Source organism: Sceloporus undulatus, chromosome 1, assembly GCF_019175285.1.
Source record: "Sceloporus undulatus isolate JIND9_A2432 ecotype Alabama chromosome 1, SceUnd_v1.1, whole genome shotgun sequence".
Taxonomy (NCBI): Eukaryota; Metazoa; Chordata; class Lepidosauria; order Squamata; family Phrynosomatidae; genus Sceloporus; species Sceloporus undulatus.
The window spans coordinates 147,491,004-147,510,715 of record NC_056522.1 but is presented as its reverse complement, the minus strand read 5'-3'; the positions used below and the strand labels follow the sequence as shown (position 1 = coordinate 147,510,715).

The following is a 19,712-nucleotide window of genomic DNA, read 5'->3' as shown; positions in this document are numbered from 1 at the left end:
TCACATCCAAAACATGATACATTTACCAATCACAATTGCCATGGTTGTTTTGCCCACTGAAATGATTACAAAGAAATTGGGTGCATTCTGTCTGGCCATAAGGTTTGTTGTGTTTAACCTTGGGTTTTCTTTTTTAAACAAGGGCTTACCAAACTGAGATGGAGTTGCTGAGGGGTGTAGGTGGGTGGGTGTGAAAGAGAAGCTGATCAAAGAAGTTCCTTTGCTTGTTTCCATGTGAGATTGTTCACCTGCTGAATGGAAACACGCTTACAACCTACTTACAGCTCTGAAGCCTGTTTGGATGGCGGTGCTCATCTAAGAGGAGGTGAATGAAGGTGTCACTGTAGGAAAATTTGAGTCGGCCACTCCACTGAGAATTGTCCTTTTCTTTCCCCCAGTGACATCCTAATTCGTCTTTAGGACTTCCGTTCTTCCTTTCACCTGCATATAGCTCCATCAGTTCCAGTTCATGTTTGGCTGCTGTCTCTAAAACCCTCTGCTTGTTATAATATCTGACAAAGTTATTAATGATAGGATGGATGGGCAGCGCAATGGCAATGACCCCACACAGGAAACTGATGGCAGCATTGAGCTTCCCCAGCGTTGTCTTTGGGTAGATGTCCCCATAACCCACTGTGGTCATGGTTATGATTGCCCACCAAAAGGACTGAGGGATGCTCTTGAACAGTGTGTCAGGGTGACTTTGCTCCACTGTGTAACCAAGGGCAGAAAACACAAAGATCCCCACAGCCAAGTACATCAGCAGAAGCCCCAGTTCCTTGAAGCTCCGCTTAAGAGCATAGGTCAGAGTCTGCAGACCAGATGAGTGGCGTGCCAGTTTGAAAATCCTGGCAATCCTCATGATCCGCAGTGCCTGGACAGCTTGCTGCACGTTGGTTAACTCCATCAATCTGGCCCCCAAATGTGTCAGTAACAGGCTGATGTAGAATGGAAGAATGGCAAAAATGTCAATGATGTTCATGAAAGAGAGAGCAAAGCGCAACTTGTTAGATGAGGAGACAAGCCTAAGGACATATTCGAGGGTAAACCACACTATGCAAGCTGTCTCAATCATATCCAGAGCTGGGTGCTCCACAGGTTTCTTCTCATCATCCAACACTTGCAGTTCTGGGATAGTCCCCACACACATCACCACCGAGGAGAGGAGAATAAGCAGAAAAGATATGACAGCTACTACTCTAGCTGGATAGGAAGATTCTGGCTTCTCCAGGAATTTCCAAATATATTTTTTGCACCTTTTCCAGCTGCTTTCAGATGAGTCCAAACCCAAATCATCTAAGATCAACTGGACCCTTCGGGCAATTTCTTCAAGTTCCTCCTTCTTTTCACTGAGCAGAGTTTTACAGCAATCGTCCAGGTATTTCAAGTCCACTTTCCAGAACTCCATTTCATTCTTAAAGCAGATGGGGCATATCCCTTTCTTCATGTGCACCTCCCCAAAATAGTAGAGATCAATAATGCATTTAAAAGCATCTGGATCTCTATCAAAATAAAACTCTCTTTTTCCAGGATCATAGTCATCACAAAGTGAGAAAATAGTGTCATATCCCCCTGGTAAGCAGTTCAAAAGCTTTGCCAGCCTGGTGCCTGGGAACTGGTTTAAATGGTCTCCGTACAAGACCTGCCTCACTCCACCAACATTGACAATAATTTCAATTTCTTCACTGCTTTCGGACCCATCACTGTCCAGCTCTGGAAAACTAATGTCATCTTCCATTTTAAATTTTATTGCAGCTTTATCTCTTACAGCCTCCTCCACCCACAAATCTGTACTGAAGTAGCTTTGTCAGAAATCGGAGACAGCCAGATGTGTGTGAATAAAATCTGAACAGCACTGATTTTGAACAGGGCTAGAAAAGGTTACAGAAACAAATCTGCAGGGTGCGAAACCTTGCAAAGTAAGCAACAAGCTGCAGTGACAAGTCCTCTGGCTACTTCCCTATGAGAGCACAGTTGTTCGGAAAACAGATCTTGTTCCAACCGATTTGGACAATATGAAGAAGTAGAAGAAGAAACGCATAAGGGAACTCACCCGGTATTTGAGAATGTTTCGGGCTTTCCTTTTTTTCTGAAGTGGCATTGATCTGCCATCAGATAATCTTGTACAATTAATGCCTTGTGCGTGAAGAAGAAGAAGAAGAAAAGTGAACTCACAGCCAGTTCTGAGAGAGAGGAAAGCTATGTCCCACAGGCAGCTGTTGCTTTGACTTGGCTTCTTCTGGTATGAAGGGCATCTGGAGTTCCTCACTTGCTCCTTCAAGCAAGGGCTAGTAGTATGCCAAGGAGAAAGTTGTGCTTGTTTTCCCTTGCTGTTTTTAAGCACAATAGGAATTCCAGGGTGACGTCAAGCGCTTTCCAAATTCTACCCTCTTCTGGTGAAATGCAGGAAGAGCATCACTTGCATTGGGCAGGAAAATAGAGACAGGCAATGCACCTCCAGAGACATTCAGAGCACTTTTTTAATGCATCCTCTTCATTTTGAATACTGGGGGGAAACAGACTTTTGGAAACACAGGAAGCAGAACAGATAATGTTCTAAATGACTGTATTTCTGAAGAAGAAAGAGTGCCAGAGAAGAAATTATGTTTTAAAAAAAAGGTAATATAAAAGGAAACTGGTTTTGGTCTTGGAAAATCATCATCATCATCAACAACAACAACAGTACATTTTATTTCTTTCCCACCTCTCCTCAAGCCTCGAGGCAGGGTACAAGATGTTAAAATACAAAGCACAGTTGGAAACATATAAACCCAGTTAAAACACAACATTATAAAACCATTAAAACGCACTCATCACAGTTCATATTATTAATTCTAATGCTTGTGCCTGTACTTGCCTTCTGAAACATGAGTTCCTCCAGAAGTACTGAATTATAACACCCATAATTCCCAGCCAAAATGAATGGAGTCCAACACATTGGTCAGGTGCCAAATTAAAGAAGAGTGTCTTACACCAAGCCAGGTCCAACGCACATGAGTCTGTTTGAAGGAGAAAGTTCAAAAACAAATCAAGTGCAGAGACAAATTGCATTTAGGATTATATTTAAAAACTAAATTGCCTATATCAATCTGAATTCAGTCTTTGCTGTCCCTTGTAACTTATCTTGCACCACCTCTCTACACATACCACAATATAAGACTGGTAAAAGAATTATCTACCTATACCTTATGTAATAGTTTGAGAGTGGGACTATGACTCTGGAGGCTAGGATTCGAATCCTCGCTCAGTCATGGCAACCCACGAAGTCACCTTGGCAAGTCACATGCTCTCAGCTTCAGAGGAAGGCAAAAGCAACCCCCCCCTTGAACAAATCTTGCCAATAAAACCCCATGATAGAGTCACCTTTGGGTTGTCATAAATCATAAATTATTTGATGGCATGCAACTACAAAAACAAATACCCCAGATGGAGATTAGGGCTTCCATCTGCTGGGGACATCACTACAACCCAATGGGTGGTCCAAGACACATACAGCAACCGTTCAATTCAGGGCTGGTTTAAGAGACTGAGAGAAGAACGTTTGTAGCATAAGATTAGTTTAGGGGTTGAAGGTAAAACTGCACAGTACCTGTCAATTTGCTCTCCAGCCAATACCTGCTGTCCTGTTCTCACCAGCATCTGCCACCCAAGGCAGCCACCTCATTCTCCCTGATAAGAGGTCAGCCCTGGTTGAGCTGTAGAATTTATTTTTGTACATCTTCCTGCTATACAACTCACATTCCTTCTATTTACTGTGCTTTCCAGGTTATTTCATGCAGTATAAAAGCCTCAATCATTTGCCATAGGTTTTAATTGTTTCTTTTGTGATGTTAATAAGACTGTTTTGCTAACCCACAAAGCTTGTTTTCTTTCAGTGACCAGTCAAGGGAATAACAACACAAATACACAGCTTAGGACATTACTACAGGTGGTTTTGAAACTGCAATTAAACCAGGAAAGAAGCAGCATTGGCCATAGTCATTGCATAATGATGCCTCCAGCCCGTAGCTATGCTGTCCTCGACCCGTCCCTTTTCATTGATTGGGCAAACCCGTCAATGAGCTGGCAAGCATGGAAGTCCCCAGGTGTGAAACATCGCGTCCAGGGCAGTTGTGCTATTGCAAGTCATGCAGTGTCAGTGTTCCTTCCTCCTCAGTTTCCCCCTCCCCCTTTTTATATTACCTTTAGTATCTTCATTCTCCTCCCCCCTTCTTTTCTTTCTTTTGACTCCAATCAGAGCTCTGAAATTGCATGAAAAAGTGGGTTTTAAAAAACAAAAACCTAAAGGCATGCTGGATAAGGCATAAGGGGGGGGCAGGGTTAAGGGAGGGTCAGGAAGAGATCACAATGGGGACAATAGTCCCAGTGGCACGAATGCGAGGAAGTGTGAAAATGGCTGCCTTGAGAATGGTATGTTCCCATTTTATTTTAGTAGCATGACTGCTGTGAGATGTGAGAATGGGGCTCATGAGAAAGAGTCTATATTTGCTGAAATACCCTCTCCTTTGTTGTTAACTGCCATCAATTTGACATTGACTAGTGGCAACCCCACAAGCAAGAGATCTCCAATCCCCCGATATCACCAACCACCCTGCTGAGGTCTTGCAGACCCAGAGCCATGGCTTCCTTCATTGAGTCTATCCATCTGGAATATGCTCTTCCTCTTTCTGATGGCCTCTACTTTACCAAGCATTATTATCTTTTCTAATGAGTCATTACTTCTCATAGTATGTCCAAAGAACAACAGCCTCAATTTCGTCATCATGACTTCTAGGGAGAGTTCAGGCCTGATTTGCTTTAGGACCCATTTATTAGACTTTTTAGCAGTCCATGGTATCTGTAGCACTTTTCTCTAGCACCACATCTCTAATGAGCTGATTCTCATCCTATCTAATTTCTTCACTGTCCAGCTTTCACAAATGGGAAATACAATGGCATGCATAATCCCAACTTTAGTATTGTATATCTTAACACTTCAGGAACTTGTCAAGTTCTTTCATAGCCCTATTTTACCGTTGTATTGTTGAGCACTGCTATGCTGCTGACCACAACAATTAAAGGTAGAGAAGTGTCTCCAGTTTTCAGTCAGATAGAAGCTGGACCTTCTGCTTTCCTCCCATTTGGGACCAGAGCTTGAATTCCATGGAAGTATTTGTACTGCAAGCAACTCTCTACCTTCTAGCCCTCTTCTCAAAACAGTAATAAGATACAGCCAGCCCTCCTTATCCACAGATTGAAGCATCCATGGCTTGAAATTATTCAAAAAAAAGTATAAATTCCAAATAGCAAACCTTGATTTTCCATTTTATATTAGAGACACCATTTTATTTTCCATTATATTTAATGGGACTTGAGGATCCGTGGATTTTGTTATCCACAGGGATCCTGGAACCAAATTCCAGTGGATAACAAACAACCCACTGTAAACTACACAAGTATAGGCTTATAACCAGAGTTGCCCTAAAATTTCAATGTCAGAACATGAAACCGGGGATGACCTCCTGTGGTTTCACAAGAGGCAAGCCCTGCTGATCCTACAAAGCTGAAACTAGTATGGGTAGCCTGGTGATGTCATTAAGAATTGACCACAATTACACAGAATTCACCATTCCAATTTTTAAAAAACACCAAGTTAACTAAGGAAAATATAGATCCATACACTTTTCAATACAGTGCTCTTGTCCTAAGATTTCTCCCCTTCACCCTGACAAGGGACGAACTGGGGTAGGGCATGAGACTTAAGGCCAGGCCCTGAGATCTGGTCATCCTAGCTATAACAGAAATTGAGTTGGTGTGCGTGCATAAGAATCTGTGAGTTCACTGATGGATAGTCAGTCTTGCCCTTGGGAGAAGGACTGGACTGGCTGTCTTGTCCTTTTCAACACTCTGCTTCTCAGGTTTGTGTCATCTGAAATAAGTCTAAAGAAAGACAAATGTTACTGCTTCAAGGTGCAATTTGTACAAGTGAGCCTCATGTAGATTAAGGACATTCTATGACAGACACTTACAGACAGAATAGGAAGCTTACAGAAAAATCGTGTTGTGTCTGTTCTTACTGTATATACTCATGTATAAGTCTAGAAATTTTAGTCAAAATATTGACCTAAAAAACAGATTTGACTTATCCACAGGTCACTGTAAGTACTGCATTTTAACTCTTATTTAAAAGGGAACCATCTCCTGATCAAAGGCCAGAGTGTAGCCTGACCTGAAAGTACTGACTTCCTCTACATTCTCATCCATCTAGCCTTTTGCCTCCTGGAATTTGGTATTCTGTGCTTCATCCTTTACATCCTTTGTTACATGCTCCTAAATTTTACCCTCGACTTGTCCATAACTCATATTAAAATCCATAATTTTAGCCCCAAAACCTGCCCTCAGCTTATGCATGAGGTCAACTTATAGTCGGGTATATACGGGTATGTCCCTAGACCAATGCAATAAGTCTTACTCCCAGAGAGATCAGCTCAGGATTGCAGCCTTATATAGGTATTTCATAGCCTGTTAACTCTGCTCTGGGTTCAGAATTGTCCACTTCCTACATGCTTGATTATCTTCCATTGGTTCATGGTTGGGATATGCTCTGGTTGGTATATGCTCTGTAGCATCACGAGCTGCTGGCAGATCTGGTATACTGCAGAAGGAATTTAGCAACTGTAACGGAATTGCTGGCTGAGATTTTCGATTGAGATGTCAGCGACTGTACATACATAAAATTGGCCCAAACACATGTTAGGCTGTGCCTTGATCCAGGCAGCTAAGCTCTCATCCAGTGGAAGTGATACCTCATTTCATAAGCACTGCAGCCCCTTGACAGACTGTTTTAGCATGTGCAAAGATAGCCTGCCATGACCAAAATCTCACCAATTGTGAGATTTCTCCCTGCCATCCTTACTTGGAACTCATTGCTTAGGAGCTGTAGGTATGGAATGGTGTATGTTGGAAGGTAACATAGCCCACTGACTGGTATTCTGAAAAGCAGGTTGGATTAATTTGCGTTGATTATTGCTGCTTGTTCTAAACTGGCAATGATTTACTGTCATGAATTTATGGTTTTGTGATGAGTAGTTTTATTGTATTATATTGATAATGACATTTATAATTGCTTTCCCCAAGATCTGTTGGCGTGGGATGGGTTAGAAATAAGTTAACAGTTAAAATCAGTCTGCAGTATAAACTACTGGGTGTCATCCATTTGGGTAGTCCCAGCTAGAGTAAACACGTTCAATCAATTCTTGAATGGTGAGTCAACATGTACATAAATCTAATAGATTCAATTAGTTGACTGTGTGTGTGTGCACGCACCTTCAAGTCACCTGTTGACCTATGGTGACTGCATGAATTTCAGAGGGTTTTTGTAGGCAAGGAATACTCAGGGTTAGTTTTGCCAGTTCCTTCCTCTAGCACAGTAGTCCCCAAATGGTGCCTTTTAAGAGATTTTGGACTTTAGCTCCCAGAAGCCTCAGCCATGTCGGCTGAAAGTCTGGGATTCTGGGAGCTGAAGTCCATAATCCCCTAAAGAGCACAATTGCAGTGGAGCAGGATGATCAAACTAGTCTAGCTCCTAACATCTCAGAGCGCAAGCCAGACTTCTGATCTGACTAGAATCACAGACTCATAGAGTTGGAAGAGACCGCAAGGGCCATCCAGTCCAACCCCATTCTGCCATGCAGGAATTTACAATCAAAGCATCCCCGACAGATGGCCATTAAAGGCCTCCAAAGAAGGAGACTCCGCCACTTTCCAAGAGAGTGTGTTCCACTATCAAACAGCTCAACTAGGTTCCCCTTCTTAACACAAAGTAAGAGAATGAGATTACACAAAGACTCTCATGTCCTCTGGAAGGGATGCCTTGACCAGTGGTTTAGTTGGAACAAAGCTAGCAGTCAAAGGATCAGGATCTTTTAATTAACAGGGATAATTATATTTATCCGCTAATCTTCTCAGAACCCCCTGTCCATTTTATCCTCACAACAAACCTATGAGGTAGACCAGGCTGAGAGAAAGGCAAGGCCAAGGTTATTCAATGAATTTCATTGCTCAATGGGACTGGAACCTGGATCATGCAAGTCCAGCACTCTAGCTTTAGAGCACATGATACAAATCACTTTGTGGTTCAAATACTTAAGCTACCACCACCACCACCATTGCTGCCACCTCCTCCTATTGTTTTTATACTTTTCCACTCTCCTCTTTTCACTGCAAACTCTCAGACACCAACATACCAGGGTACCTCAAAACAAAACAAACTCAAATACCCACAAGTCACACTGTGCCCACGCACCCATCATTTTCATCGTACAGAAGACTCCCCACTGTACTTTGATAATAACTATCAAAGAAAAAGCTAAGACAGAAACAGCTAGATAATTACTGTCACTTGTGGGATGCTCTGCACCAAATAATTAATTATGCCATGGTCCTACATATAATCCCATAAATCAAATAACAGCAACAACAAGCATGAGACATATGGTTTACACTTCTTAAATTGTGGCTGCATCTTAGTCAGACCATTAAACATATAATTTCAGCTAGAAATGCCAGCTGTTTACAAAGATATTTATGTAGTGATATAGTTGTATAAAGTACACACAGACACACCCACACACACGCGGATGCTAAAACAAAATATGATTTCTTCCCTTGCATTCCTTCCCAGTGTGAGATAATCTGCATCTTTCTGGCATACATTTCTTCTTCTAACTGTCCATTTATTACATTTCTGTCCCACCCTTCCTCCAAGGAATTCAGAGGAGTCTGTCTGGTTTCTTCCACTTAGAACTGTAGAATCATAGAGTTGGAAGAGACCCCAAGGGCCATCAGTCCAAACCCATTCTGCCATACAGGAACTCACAATTAAAGCACCCCAAGATGGCCATCCATCCTCTGTTTAAAGACCTCCAAAGAAGGAGACTCCACTACACTCAGAGGGAGTGTGTTCCCATGTTAAACAGCTCTTACTGTCAGGAAGTTCTCCCTAATGTTGAGGTGGAATCTCTTTTCCTGTAGTTTGCATCCATTTTTCCATGTTCTAATCTCTAGAGCAGCAGAAAACAAACTTGCTCCATCCTCAGTGTGACACCCCTTCAAATACTTAAACAAGGCTATCATATCATCCCTTAAGCACAGGGCCGGCTCTAGGTATTTGGCCACCCTAGATGAGAAATATTTTGGCACCCCCTGTCGCCCCTCATGATTATTTTCACCCTTTGATTTCTGCTGTTTCGTTTGTTAGGTTCCAATCTGTCGTCATAGTATTGAGAATTAGTCAAAAAGCCAATTGGGTTTTTACAAGTTAAAAACTTTTTTTATTGTTGTGAAATTAACAACAACCAAAAAAAAAAAAGCCACCGCACCACCCCTAAATTTTTCCACCCTAGGCAGCTGCCCAGTTTGCCTATATGGATGAGATGGCTCTGCTTAAGCATCTCTTCTCCAGACTAAACATACCCAGCTCCCTAAGTCTTTCCTCATAAGGCATGGTTTTCACACCCTTCACCATTTTGGTCGCCCTCCTCTGGACACACTCCAGCTTGTCAACTTCCTTTTTGAGTTGTGATGCCCAGAACTGGACACAGTATTCCAGTTTAGGCCTGACCAAAGCAGAATAGGATGGCACTGTTATTTCCCTCAATCTACAATGCTTAGAATCACATTGGCTTTTTTATAGCTGCTCCATCACACTGTTGACTCATGTTCAACTTGTGGTCTACTAGGACTCCTAGATCCTTTTTGCATGTACTGTCATCAAGCCAGGTGTCACCCACCCTATATCTGTGCATTTCATTTTTATTGTCCAAGGATGGGGGATGTCTGACTTAATAAGATGACATGTGAATGGGATCTAGGAGTCCCTGTAGACCACAAGTTGAACATCAGTCAGCAATGTGATGCTGCAGCTAAAAAAGCCTATGCGATTCTAGGCTGCATCAATAGAAGTACAGTCAGCCCTTCTTATCCACTGGGGTTTGATTCCAAGATCCCCTGTGGATAACAAAATCTGTAGATGACCCAGTGGGCTCTGGCAGCTGCCCAAGGATGCCAGCTCAAGAGATGGCAAGAAGCCTGCCACAACCTTTCCTTTTATCTGCTGTGTTGTGCTGGATGATTAGCAAGTTGCTCCCTGCAGGCTGAAAGGCTTTAACTCCTGTGCTTTCCTTCTTCCAGATGAACTTCTTTCTGCCAAAGGGAGCATGTGAGCTGGCTGCAACAGCAGAGTGATGAAGCAAAGGGCAATAAACCATATAGAGTTTATTCCATCCCTGTGAGATGTCCAGGTGATTTCCTATAAGGGAAAATACATATCCTGTGCTGGCTACAAGGAGTATACTACCCCCTTCTTGCAACAGCTCCACTGCCTGCTGGTCTGTATCCAGGCACAATTCGAAGTGATAGTTATGACCTTTAAAGCCCTACACAGCTCAGGTCCAGGTTATTTGACGGCCCATATCTGCATGCTCCGAGATCTGCTGAGGAGGCCCTTCTCTCTTTTGCCACCCTTACAGGTGGGAACATTGGAGAGGGCCTTCTCTGTGGCTTCCCCAAGGATTTGGAAATCCCTTACCAGATGACTTAGGTTGGCATCCTCCTTACAGTACTTTCTTTTTGCAGACAAGGAACAACTTTGCTATCCAGCAGGCATTTGATGCATAATGACATAACACCCATCATACACAGTGTGCTGGATATTGTAAATAGCTGTGCTGGTGTGTGAGTGTGTGTTTTAATATATATTTTAATGGTTTTAATTTTTTCCCCTGATTGTTTGTTTTTTAACTTTTGTATTTTGTGGATTTTTAACACTGCTTTTTAATTGTTGTAAACCACTTTGCATCTCAATCTGGGATAAAGGGGGTATAATAATATAATAATAATATCCTCCAACTGTCCTGATTTGGCAAGGACAGTCCCAGGTAATCTTCTATCCTTCCAGTTTATCAACTGCTTTTAAAATATCCCAGTTTCTCCCTCCTCCTCCCACTTTCCCCCTTTCTCTTCAGTTTATGTTGCTTCAAACTGAATTCAAATATCGGCCCAGTCCAGACGGGCGCGATAGGGTGCCCTCGTCACGTGCGAGGGGTGGTGCTTCTAGATGCCCTTCACCCCTCGCACGTGACTAGGGTGTCAGAATGGTGGTGCCCTGTACATATGGGCACCTCCATCATTACGTGATGGATGCCTAGTGTCTGCACGTCATGGCACCATTGTGATGTCGTGAGTGCGCCATTGGCGCACTGCAGCATCATAATGGCGCTGCAAGAAGAACCCGCTTTTTGCATGTTCTTTTTGGCTGAAGGGAAGTCCTGTGGTCTGGAGGCTGCAGCTTCCCTGTGGATCAAAGCTGGGCGCCGAGAGACCATCCTTTTTGGATGGTCTGTCTCGCACCATAGTTTGTACTCAATTGATTTGAGTGGAGAATGGGGTGGGAAAGAGTGAAAAAGCAAATTGCCTCCTAACTTCTTTTTTCTTCCCCATTAATAATTTTTGCCATCTTGAACACATTCTGATGTCACTTGGCCCCACGTGTCCCAGTTTTTATGTGTGAAATGTGGGAGAGTATGCAAATACCTTTTGGGACGCTCTTTGGTAGAAATAACTTCAGATGTCTTTTTGGAGGCATATTTTTCATTCTTAGCTCCACAGCATGATCCTATGTTGGGAAAAGCATGTACCGAGTGAATTTGGCTATTGCAGATGACTGGGAACATCTTCAGATTCATTTTTGATACACACATAACAAAATTCACAAATTTCTTCATAAACAGACTGGAAAGAGCTTTAAACAATATGAATGTGGAAGAAAGGGAAACTGACAGTGGGTCAATTAGTGTATCCAGATCTAGTCCAGTTTTTGATAGCCAACATTAAACCTGCTTTAGTGAGGGCTCTCTTGGCTAGACTTTCTGTTCAATCCACCTATCTGCAATCCAGGTCCACCATAGATTAAGGGTGGATAATTGACCCTCCAGTTGTTTCATACTTTCCAGCTGCCCTGATTTTGCCGAGAAAGTCCTATTTACTCCTCTGTTTTTTCAGTAGCTGCAAACTGAATTCAAAGTACAAAAATAGTTTCCATTCAGTTAACTCAGGATTGGGAGAGGAGAGGAAAGCACAGATGCTTGCCCTTCCCAGTAGGTTCAGGCAAAAGCAAACTTCTGCAGCCTTTCCCAGCTTGTGTTTTCTTTCTTACTGATAACTTTTGCCATCTTGACCACACTCTGATGTAATTTGGTCACACATGAACTGGTTTTCATCTGTTAGGAGTTGAAGGGTATGGTGTTTGGGGCATACAACTCCCATTAGGCTTATCTAATATAGCCCTTCTGAGGGATTATGGGAATTACACTCCAACTACAGAGCCACCGTTGCTCATCCCTCCCCTACGCTCTTTGTATCTACATAAATGCTACCTTCTTAGCATAGTATTATTTGAGAATGTGTAAAATCTTTCTCTCTTAATTTTCTCTCTACATTTTTAAAAAATTGCACTCTAGAGTGGGCCTTCTGAATTCTTCTGAACTGTACAAATCCCAAGGCCTCACCCAGTTTAATTAAAGAGCGCTTCACAGGAACCAAGGTAATTAACATGAAACAGTAACCAGGAAATTATAGCCAACCTGCAAACAAGAGATAAAAATAATATATTCTCTGAAGGCAAGTTTTCCGATTACCCCTCTCCACTCCCCCCCATAGGGCCTTGGCTGGGTTCCCTTTGGTGCTACTTGCCTTGCATTTGGAAGTACCTACTCTGAAAGAATGAATGAATGAGACGAAATACAGAAGAACATTTAGTGATGTCTCCTAAATATGCATGCCAATGTTCTTTCAATCTATTACAGAGGGAGCAGTGAGTATAATAATCTAAAACACACAGTCCCACACAAATCCCTGAATGCACACAAAGTGCTCTTGTAGGCATTAGGGTTGCAAAATGTCAGGGTCTGGCCCTGAGTCTCCAGTTTTTATTGGTCATCTCCAGGCAAGAGACTAGCATGCAAATCCACCACTTTAGGTAGTGCATGCTAACTGGGCAAGAGGAAAGAGCTGTGAGCAAATCTTGCTTGCAACCATCTTGCAATGATTGATTGGTTGCTGAAGCTTGCAAACACTCTGCAAGGGGTCTACATATTTCTTTAGTTAGCTTCCTCTTTCCCTCTCAGTTTTTGGTGGTGCTAGGACTCACCCTCTGTTCTGCTTTGCATCTACTTTTTAGGTAGAAGTTAGTAGTCAAAGAATCATAGAGTTGGAAGAGGCCACAAGGGCCATCCAGTCCAACTGCCTGCCATGCAGGAACTCACAATCAAAGCACCCCCAACAGATGGCCATGTGTACATAGTCATGCACACTTAGAGCTTTATCACACTAGCACACTCGGATTGTTCCGAAATCACACTCGGATTGTTCTGAAAGTAAAAAGCTGCTGGTATTCTCTGCTTTGTGTTCAGATTAACTTTGCATTATTTCACGTTAACTGTGATGTCGTGCAATAAACTTTGAGCATTTCAGGGTTTCCTTTGCTTTAAATCTCATTTAACTCCAGATTTCCTGCGGAATCTCGCTAGTGTGATAAACGCCATTGTCTAGGCTAAGTGCTTCTTGTCCCTTCTCTCTAAGTAGGTAAGAAAAAATAATGCCCCCATTTTACCTTGATCTGGGAACAGCCTCTTTAGTTAAGATTTCTGTCTTTATTTTCAAACAGGAACATGCATTTTCTTCATATGCTTTGTGTGTTTGAATGACAGGCTGTGAGCAATTGTATTGGTACTTTTTGCACAATTTTTGAAGACATCATTAGGCCTTTCCCTAGGTCTCTGATTTGGACCTGGACCCTAGCAGAGATGGAAATGAATTTAGATTTAGTTCAGTTTGAGACACTTGAAGAAAGAATCCATTTCAAACCATTATTATGAGATGAAGCGCACCTTGCTTCAAACATGCACACATTTACAAAGCTTGCAGGGCATTTAAAAAAATAAAAATAAAATATGAAACAAATGATCTGAAAAATATGATTGGTTGTAAATGTTTAGAATTGAAAACTGCACGTTTTAGTCAGTGGGATCATGTGTATAAAAGGTATACATTCTAAATATGCAGAAAAATGCATAGATTTTAAAGAATTAAAATGCAATATAAAAGAATACATGTATCCAACATCTCTTGTGAGAAATTAAATCTCACAACCCAGTATAAATCAGGGATGGGATAAGAATGTAGATCTCACCAAACTACAAATCCCAAGATTCTATAGGATAGAGTTATGGCTGTTAAATGGTATCAAACTACTTTATTTCTGCAATGTGGATTCACCCATAGTCAAGATAGACCAGTTGAGATCAATAGGACATAATTTGTTCGTGACTAATTGAATTCTCATTGGCTTCATCTAGTTTGTATTAGAAATGCCCAAGTCTAGATCCAACCCAATGTGTGCTACCATTGCATACAGAAGCACTGAAACCATTTTTCATACATATCACTTTAATAACTAGTTATATCTTTATATCTTTTCATAATGTATATAATCACCTGCCAGAAATATATCCATTTTTATAAAGTATTTAAACCTGTTCCTGCAGTTCTCACTTAGGTAAAATGTCCAAAGGCTTTGGCACTGTTTTTCTCATAATGCTTTAAATTCTCCGTACTGGACCAAAAATATCACACATTAGCTGGCAGCATGAGCTGCTTTAAGTATGTGCCTTAAGGGTTCTTTGATTTCATGGTATTTTCATATGAAATTGGCCATGGGAAGTGGAGGGAATAATTATAACCCCAAAATAGTCAAACCTGCAGCACTTTACAGAACATAACTGGCATTTTAAAAAATGGAAGCGTGGAATTCAGTGATTGCTGTCCAAATGAGAATTGACATTCAGCACTGAACTGTCAATGTCATTCTTCCAGAGAGAAACAAAATGAAAGGAGAGATGCGATCTAAGAGACAATTACAGAAGGAGGGGTTCTTGATGGTTTATATTATGCTACCCAGGTAGTAGTTAGCCCCAAAATAGATAAAACATTTAGTTTTCCTTGTCATTTTTTATCCTTTTAAAAAGCCTGGAGGAAAGGCTCGCATAGTTGAAGCTGCCAAACATTTTAACTCTTCTCTTTCCTTGGTGTTTTTTCAACTTCAGGTTTTAAAATGTGAGTTGTTGTTACTGTGTGCCCTCAAGTCATTTCCAGTTTATGCCAAGTGGGGATTTGGGCCCTAATCTTAGTACAGGCATTTTTAACTCAGAAGAGCAACTAGTAGCTTTGAGGATGATGAATGGGGAAAAAATTAATGTTGAGGGGAAGGGGTTGAATCCCTTTCTGCCAGTGCCATGGGCACAGTCCAATAACCCTAAACCAATAACCTCTCAACATGGGCATCAAAACATCGAAACACACAAAGGCACACACACACTTTTTTAAAAAGATGTTGAAATATTTTATCACAAATCTGTCACCTTGTGGTCTAGATCAACCCATTGTTTTAGGTAAAGCTAGGCTGAAAGTGCCAATGCTATTTTGTGTTCAGTTTTTATCATGCTTAAATCTATGGTTAGGATAGAAAACTGCTTTATATATCCTACTGAAGATGCAAAAATTGATACAGAAATATGCTATCTCTTCCCATGTCTACTGTCCTCCAAATCTGCTCCAGAGGGTTCCCCAACCAGCCATAATAGATTTTGAAGGGCTGTAGGTAGGGGGAAGAGAGAATCAACCTTCTCCATTCTGCTATGGAAGCCATTTCATCAGCAGAAAGATTTAATCGGATTCCCACAAAGTATTTAAAACATGAACTGATTAAAACGATAACAAAACACAGAGAGGACCATGCTGACTACAAAAATGATCAACAAGAAGGTTTTGGAGTCCGGAGCTCCCCACCAAATTGCATAGAGGCTCCTTCCTGTCATAACTGGGTCTCCTAAATGTGCCTTAGTCTGAATTTTGTGCCTTGGGGTTCCAGTCTTTGAGATTTATGATCTCTGACTTTGAGTGCATCTACACTGTAGAAATAAGGCACTCTGACACCAGTTCAACTGCCATAGCCCCATCTCACTGTAGTTTTGTGAGGCATCCACACTCTTTGGCAGAGAAGACTAAAATCCTTGTGAAATTACAAATCCCAGGAGTCCATAGGGTGGAGTTACAATACTTAAAGTGGTGTTAAACAGCTTTACTTCTACTGTGTAGATGTACCCTTTGTCACTGATGACCATTCATTTTACTTCTGTTTTCTTTAGTATTGTCACTCACTCTGATGGAGATGGGATTTTTTTTTTATATGTAACAACATGCAAACACCTTGGTGTTGTCCAAAATTATTGTTTTGCACTACAAAACCAGCAAGGCCACCAGGTGTATCCCAATAAGCATAGGGTCATGGTATAAAACTCACAAAGGATCCCAGTGGCAATCTAAGCCTTTAATAAATTTGGACAGCCTGGTTCATTTCCATTGTTCACATTTATCTTTCCTTTTTGTTGCCCCTCATTAAACATTTTTCCACAACAAGCAAATGTTCTGGCTACCAGCCTGTATTTTACTAATGAATACATAGCATGTGATGGTGGTTTCCTTCTGTCTGACTGTGAAACAGTTATGAATGTCATCATTGAAGATTAATTTGACAAACAAAACAGCCCTGGCCAGATGTTGGAAAGTCAATCTTTTGGGAAATGTAAAGCTGAAGTTCCTTGTAATGTGATGAATGGCATGAAAGAATAAACTATCCTTTGAGTTACAGTCCAATAAGTATCTAATTAGGCAGAGTTTTTGTTTGACAATTTCTGTCTCCTGAGTTCACATTTGTAACCATGCCACAAGAAGATAAAGCAACTGTGCCAGGGAGAGTGTATATCTTTGCACAGTGCACAACTTGTGTCTAATACAAGGTGCATCTGGTTTTGAAAAATGGGTATATTTTTATGTGTCATAGGACTTTATCACAGGACTCTAGAAAAGTGGGGTTTTAACAGGATAAAAGTGCCATGGTGTCATGTTCATCCTGCTGATGCCCTTCATTGCCATTCTCACTGCAGTGTACCTTTTCACCAACCAGCCAAACTTGTCAATAGGCTCTCAAGCTTGCTGCTATTCCATTGCTGCCTTTGTGTGATGAGGTCCCTTCTGCTGCAGTTCCTCTTCTGGGTAATTTAGCATGGTGTGAGTGGGAGTGATTCTGCTCCTCTCTCCCCGCCTTGTTGCAACAATCGCATCACCAACAGCTTACTGAAGGCAGCTTCTATGTGCACATTCATACAGCAGGCGGTTTCAGGAGGTGGTTGGAATCCATGATCACTTGTGCAGGACTGCTGTGTGAATGTGCACACAGTTGCCCCATGCTTTGCGAGGGGGAGGAGGACACAGATACCAACACCATCCCAAAGCTGGCTGCTGTGTGCACATTCATACAGGAGCCAGCTTCAGGAGGTGGTTGGCACTCACAGTCACTCATTCTCCCACTTCCTCCCAGAAGGCAGCATTTGACAGTGCAGAAAACCGACCACATGAACATGGATCACCAAAATGCAATCATGAGGGAAAGTGTGATAAGAGAGTATGCCAAACCGATATGCTTCCATTCTTAACCTAGCACCATTGTGGCAGGGAAGCAAGCTGGTGAGCATCTACAAGCTTTTTACAAAGTGTATTATCACTCATGGAGGCTTCTGGGAGAAGCCATTCACCATTTTTACCTTGAGAAATGGTAATCTATGAAATGAAATGAATAAAATAAATAACTTAGGGGTCTAATGGAATCAAAGGTCTCTGAAACAGTTTGGGGGCCACATGGGGCCCCAGGGCTCTGCTTTGCCCATTTCTCATATAGACCTTCTCTCTGTCTCTGTCTCATTCTCTTCACTGAGATAAACTAACATTTTTGAAAGGGTGTCTCAAGTGCACACACCAACCCTGCTAGGCCCCTGCCTTCATCATAAGGGCATATTGCCTCCTCTGGCCCAAGCCAGGCATCTGCGGCTTTTCACCAAGGCATCAGCAACAGCTGTTTCATTTATGGCCAACCAACATCAAACCTCAGCAGCATGACCTTGCTTGGAACGACAGAGGGCTTTAGAATCCATCCTGTCTAAAAGTTAGTGTGTCATTCCAGGTTGGATTACACTGTACAGTCAAGAGAGGGAGTCTCATAATCAGATATTGGAAAAGTTAGCTTTTTGGACTGCACCTCCCAGAATCCCTTAGCCAGCAACACATCTAGTGACCATGTTGACTGCTGCAATTCTGGGAGCAATCGTCCAACAAACAGAAAACCCTACTTTTCCCAAGATTAGCTCATAATACACTCACAGTCTATGCAGGCGTAAGCCCCAATGAATTCAGTGGGGCCTATGCCCAAATTAGCATGTGTAGAATTGCAGCCTGGATTAGCTATATAGACAGCTTATCTGTTGTTCTGTCAGGTTCCCTGGGGCCGTGGGATATATTACCACATTCCCCATCTACGGTCTCTGCAAATGATTTAACTTGCACTTTTAGACCGTGATAGAAATGGCAACTGCTTTTTGTCAAGCCTTTATGTGAGCAAATACCACAGGCATTATTAGCAATAACTGCTATGGTAGTGAAAGGCTTGTATAAACAAAGACAAACAGTCCTTTCAAGTAGGCTTGTTTGGTCTCATACCATGCACCTCCCAAATTAGAAGGTAAGCCTGCGAGCAATGGCTTTATCCTGCCAAGAAAAAGACTACATCCTCAGCAAATGGTGATGTAGTGCTTGCTGGACTGTGCTGTTTCACATTACCTATATGGGGTGGGCGATGGAGGACAGTTTCACTCTGCTCCCTTAAAAAAGCCTTCTTTGCTACACCTATCAAGGAGAAGAAAAATATATGATCTCCACCAGCTGGAGTGAGAAGTGGGGCAGTCCAGCCCAAGTTGCACTGTGTTATTCTGTTGATCGCATAGGCTGCAGTTTGACACCACTTTAACTGCTGTGGTTCCATCCAACAGAATCCTAGGATTTGTAGTTTTGTGAAGCACTAGCATTCTTGGGCAGGGAAGGCTAAAGATCTTGTAAAACCACAAGTCCTAGTATTCTATAGAATGGAGCCACAGCACTTAAAAGTGGTGTCAAACTGCATTGTTTCTGCAGTGTATATGCAACTGTAGTTCATGAGTTCTTCCTTTAAAATAAGACAGATAAATGGGTCCTTTAAATGCATGTTTTAAGAATAAAAGGACATTTATCAGGGGTGTATCTACAAGGGTGAGTACAACCTGGGATCATTCTCTTCCACTCCAAAATAAGACTTCTGCCCCTCCAAATGAAAATTTTCTCAAATTTCTAGCATTGCAGCAGCTGCAAACTTTAGTTGACCATTGAAAAATATAGACTGGAATTCATTAAGGCAGTTACAGATGCATAATCTAGAGTTATGCATTTCTGACTGTTTCATATTCATAATCTCTATATTGGGAGAAAGGCAGGATTAATAATAATAATAATAATAATAATAATAATAATAATAATAATAATAATAAGTATCCACTGCATTAGGGGATACAAAGGGACTATGAAAGTCCCTCAGTTCCCACTTACTTGGCAGCAATAAGTGAATAAGGGGTGGTCTCTTCCCCAGTTCATCAGGAAACAACTGACTGACGTCTCCCCTTCACATGAGCAATCTTGGGTGTGAGGAGGAATTGCAACAGGGACCCCACGTCTTTCTGTGGCAATGGAGATTGTTC

At 41.8% G+C, this 19,712-nt stretch overlaps 1 protein-coding gene and 1 long non-coding RNA gene across 2 annotated transcripts; both read right to left on the bottom strand.

Moving 5' to 3' along the window:
• Positions 1-6: 6 nt before the first annotated feature.
• Positions 7-2,491, bottom strand: KCNF1 (potassium voltage-gated channel modifier subfamily F member 1). The gene has a single exon (XM_042445194.1). It carries the CDS (start codon positions 1,736-1,738, stop codon positions 275-277), a length of 1,464 nt encoding a protein of 487 aa, XP_042301128.1. The 5' UTR covers positions 1,739-2,491; the 3' UTR covers positions 7-274.
• Positions 2,492-2,882: 391 nt separating this feature from the next.
• On the bottom strand, positions 2,883-13,301 carry LOC121919030. The gene is made up of 3 exons (XR_006101376.1): positions 13,187-13,301; positions 11,572-11,653; positions 2,883-2,999 (listed from the first exon to the last, which is right to left on the bottom strand). It is a non-coding gene; the product is annotated as an uncharacterized LOC121919030 (long non-coding RNA).
• Between the last annotated feature and the right edge of the window lie 6,411 nt (positions 13,302-19,712).

Coding starts and splice junctions, on each gene's coding strand:
- KCNF1 (XM_042445194.1), bottom strand. CDS start 1,738: ATGGAAGATGACATTAGTTTTCCAGAGCTGGACAGTGATGGGTCCGAA.